This window comes from Bison bison, unplaced genomic scaffold (genome assembly GCF_000754665.1).
Source record: "Bison bison bison isolate TAMUID 2011002044 unplaced genomic scaffold, Bison_UMD1.0 scf7180017864135, whole genome shotgun sequence".
NCBI lineage: Eukaryota > Metazoa > Chordata > Mammalia > Artiodactyla > Bovidae > Bison > Bison bison.
In genome coordinates, this window is record NW_011494707.1 from 6,590,440 (window position 1) to 6,594,716 (window position 4,277).

Consider the following 4,277-nt stretch of genomic DNA (forward strand, 5'->3'; position numbering starts at 1 on the left):
ATAACCTCAGATATGCAGATGACACCACCCTTATGGCAGAAAGTGAAACGGAACTAAAAAGCCTCTTGATGAAAGAGGAGAGTGAAAAAGTTAGCTTAAAGCTCAACATTCAGAAAACTAAGATCATGGCATCCAGTCCCATCACTTCATGGCAAATAGATGGGGAAACACTGTCAGACTTTATTTTTCTGGGCTCCAAAATCACTGCAGATGGTAATTGCAGCCATGAAGTTAAAAGACACTTACTCCTTGGAAGGAATGTTATGACCAACCTAGATAGCATATTAAAAAGCAGAGATATTACTTTACCAACAAAGGTCCGTCTAGTCAAGCTATAGTTTTTCCAGTGGTCATGTATGGATATGAGAGTTGGACTGTGAAGAAAGCTGAGTGCTGAAGAATTGATGCTGTTGAAGTGTGGTGTTGGAGAAGACTCTTGAGAGTCCCTTGGACTTCAAGGAGATCCAACCAATCCATCCTAAAGGAGATCAGTCCTGGGTGTTCACTGGAAGGACTAAAGCTGAAACTCCAATACTTTGGCCACCTCATGAGAAGAGTTGACACACTGGAAGAGACCCTGATGCTGGGAGGGATTGGGGGCAGGAGGAGAAGGGGACGACAGAGGATGAGATGGTTGGATGGCATCACCGACTTGATGGACATGAGTTTGAGTAAACTCCGGGAGTTGGTGATGGACAGGGGGGCCTGGTGTGCTGAGGTTCATTGGGTCACAAAGAGTCAGACATGACTGAGCGACTGAATTGACTGACTAGAAATCTAACATGTAGCCTTATCAATGCCATCTTAAGGAATCTGGGATATATATGCTGAATGTAATCTAACATCTTGATGAGCAAGGGTCACTATTACAAATATCAGTAGTTATGATAATAATATTTTAGCTATAAATAATAATGTGGATAGGGCTGAATTGGCATTATCCCTTACAGTTGTCTAGAAACTTTTTTCTCCATGTGGTCCCTAAGAGCTAAATCACAACTCCAAAGAAGCAACACATTTCACCCATAGTGCCTAGAACAGAGTAAGAAATCAATAAATGCTGCCTAAAGGCTTTATAATATTGTGCTGTATACTTGCGCTCAGTTGCTCAGCCATGTCCGACTCTCTGCTACTCTACGGACTGAAGCCTGCCAGGCTCCTCTATGCATGGGATTTCCCAGGCAAGAATATGATAGAGAGGATCTTCCTAACCCAGAGACTGAACCAGAATCTCCTGCATTGGCAGGTGGGTTCTCTACCACTGAATCACCAGGGAAACCCCGTGCTGTATACTACTGGTGTAATAAATATATTGTGCTATAAATAAGTACACCACAATAATGACAATTCATAAAGGGAGCCCATGTAGGCATGGACATGAAACTATTTTTAAGCTTTGATAAACAACAAAAATCTGGGTCATATGCTTAAAGGGATAAATCTAGACTAGACTTTAACCTTCCTTGCTCTTTACATTTAGATCATCTCCTCAACCTTTTTTTACAGGTAGGTTAAAAGTAGTTACCACCCAATCAGACTGTGTAACAGGCCCATGAAGGGAAGGGAAGGTACAGCTTTATTATGCTGGAATCATTACTAAACCCGTTGTCTAATCCCATCTTTAGAAATTAAAGAGATTCCCCACTATACACAACCAATTACTCTGTATATGTATACAGCGTAGCCTCAAATTCAGCAGAGAAATGAGAATTAAGAAGCTGGACTTCCTTGGTGGTCCAGTGGTTAAGAGTCTGCCTGCCACCACAGAAAACCCAGGTTTGATTCCTGGTCCAGGAATATTCCACATGCCACGTGGCAACTAAGCCCATGTGCCACAACTACTGAGTCTGCTCTAGAGGCCGTGCTCCGCAACAAGAAGCCTCCAAAAGGAGAAGCCAGGACACCACCACTAGACAGCAGCCCACGCACACTCACTGCAGCTTGAGAAAGCCCGCACACAGCGGTGAAGACCCAGAGCAGCTAAAAACAGAAATAAGCAGAAGAAGAATCTGCAGTTAGGAACCTTGCATGTCATCCTTACCTCAGGGCTAGTTCACTAACTCTTGCCTCACTTGCCTTCTCCAACATGAGCTCTGTCTCTGAGGCAGAACCAAGTAAGGCAGGAAAACGTGAAGTGAAAGTGCTTTAAAAAGGTGAAAGCCCAAGTAATATAAATGACTGGCAAACATTTCATTAGATTTCTCTTGAACACTAGGCACATTCAGAGCTGAGGAATGCAGAAAACACCTAAAGGGCTCCCTACATCTGTGTAATACATCCCTAATCTCCATGCCATTCTGACCCTCACTCTATTATCATGTTTATTAAAACACTGCACCATGACAATTTCTTCAGATAGAGCTTCTTAACCTGGTTTATATCCTCGGACTGAAAGTGGTGAAAGTCGCTCAGTCAGGTGGGACTCTTTGCTACCCCATGGACTATACAACCTTTTACCAAAATTGTAAAATATTAAACAACAGGAAACACAGTGTGCTGTGTGCTAAGTTACTTCGGTCATATTGGACTCTCTGCAATGAAGAACAGAGAGTTCTATGGAGCATCTTTCTATGAACCGTAGCCTGCCAGGCTCCTTTCTCCATGGCATTTTCCAGACAAGAACACTGGAGTGGGTTGCCATGCCCTCCTCCAGGGGATCTTCCTGACCCAGGGATCAAACCTGAGTCTTTTTCCTGAATTTGCAGCAGGTTCTTTACTAGTTGTAAATCCTGGGAGGTAGCATGCAACATTACAGGTGATGTGTGTTTCCTGGGGAGAGGGTACACCAGTTGATGTCGAGTCTGTCCTTGTGGATAGAGGTATGCCTCTTTTTTTTGGCCCCACTGTGTGATCTTAGTTCCCTGACCAGGGATGGAAACCGGGCAGGCTGCACCGTGTGTGTGGGGCTGGGGGGAGCAGGTGTGTCTTAACCACTGCACCAGGGAAGTCCTAAAGGTATGCCTTTTTAATGACTGTTCACCAGCCTGAGGCCACAAATATACATTCATATCAACAGTTACTGAATCATATGCTCAAATCATTTTCTCCAACAAATCTCTAGGAATCACTGATTTATAGCCTAAATTTCCCGAAAACTGGAACTGGTCTTATTGCAGATACTGAGTATCACTCAGTAACTAAGACCTGCAGAGCCAGTGCAGCATCTCCTAAGTTCTCCCTCTCTGCCTTTTTCTAGCTAAATTACTTTGGGTGAGTTGTTTCACCTCTCAGTGCCTCAATTTCCTAATCTCTGAAATGGGCATAAGGTTGATATATGGAATCAATCAGATAACACAGGGGCTGGGTAGTGCCCGACAGAAGGCTCGATCACGAATAACCATAATTACTATTACTTGTCTGGACATCTGCGTCAAAACTAACGGTATACAAATGTTCTCAGCTTAAAAGCCTCGACTCTTTGTGGAAGTTTTCTTAAAAACACAGGAAAATATGGTCAGGCCAGACACCCTTCTACCTACAGTTTTTCCCCATGGAAAATGGTGACCCACCTCGCGGGTGGCTGTACGGATTCAGGGAGATACCCAAGGAAATGGTTTACGTTTGGGCCGAACAGCAACAGTGGTTGTTTCGGTATTGCAATCATCAGACCGGAGGGAAAGGCCAGGTCCAAGGCCTCGCCCCCAGCAGGGTCCAGAAAGATAAGCCTGAGCCCCAAGGTGCAGGACTTCAGACCTCTCAGGTACCCGCGGATCCCGGGGCTCCTCCTCCAGTTCAAAGTTGGTTTAAAAACAGCCCCCATGCAACCACATCCCTACCCCCAGGGGCCCGAGCTGCAGCCGCCACACCCGCCGGATGCTCCACAGGCCCTGACGCCACAGAACGACCCTGGGACAGGTTGACTTTAGTGTTCCGCGGGCCCTCCTTTCGTCCCATCCTTTTCACAGACTGAAGGTCGACACGTTTCACCAGATAGACCTCCCAGTCGCACTCACCGGCCTTCAACTCAGCGACAGTCGCCATTTTCCAACGGCCGCCGGGGGCGCGCCTCGGCTGTGCGCACGCGCAGTTCCGTCCCGCTGTGCGCCGTGGTCTGTAGCCAATAGAGGCGCCGCTCTAGCCGTGCCTAGTCCCGCCTCTCTCCATTTACGATCTCCGTGGTTGGATGGGTGGTGAAGGTCCAGAGAGAACCCACCAATCAGCGAGGCGGGAGCTCTAGGCCGGTGCTGAGGGAGTAGGAAGAGGAAGTTGTAGCTGAGGCAGATAGGAACCGTTACTACGAACACTGCTGCAGCCTAGGGCTTAGTAAGCTACTAAAC

General features: G+C 46.5%; 1 protein-coding gene across 1 annotated transcript in view; it reads right to left on the reverse strand.

The window, feature by feature from the left end:
• The window catches only part of FOPNL (FGFR1OP N-terminal like), a 19,416-nt gene extending 15,384 nt beyond the window's left edge, over window positions 1-4,032 (reverse strand). Inside the window, exon 1 of the mRNA XM_010839895.1 lies at window positions 3,954-4,032. Within this exon, the coding sequence (XP_010838197.1) occupies window positions 3,954-3,981 (28 nt within the window). The 5' untranslated portion in view covers window positions 3,982-4,032. The remainder of the gene's footprint in view (window positions 1-3,953) is intronic.
• Between the last annotated feature and the right edge of the window lie 245 nt (window positions 4,033-4,277).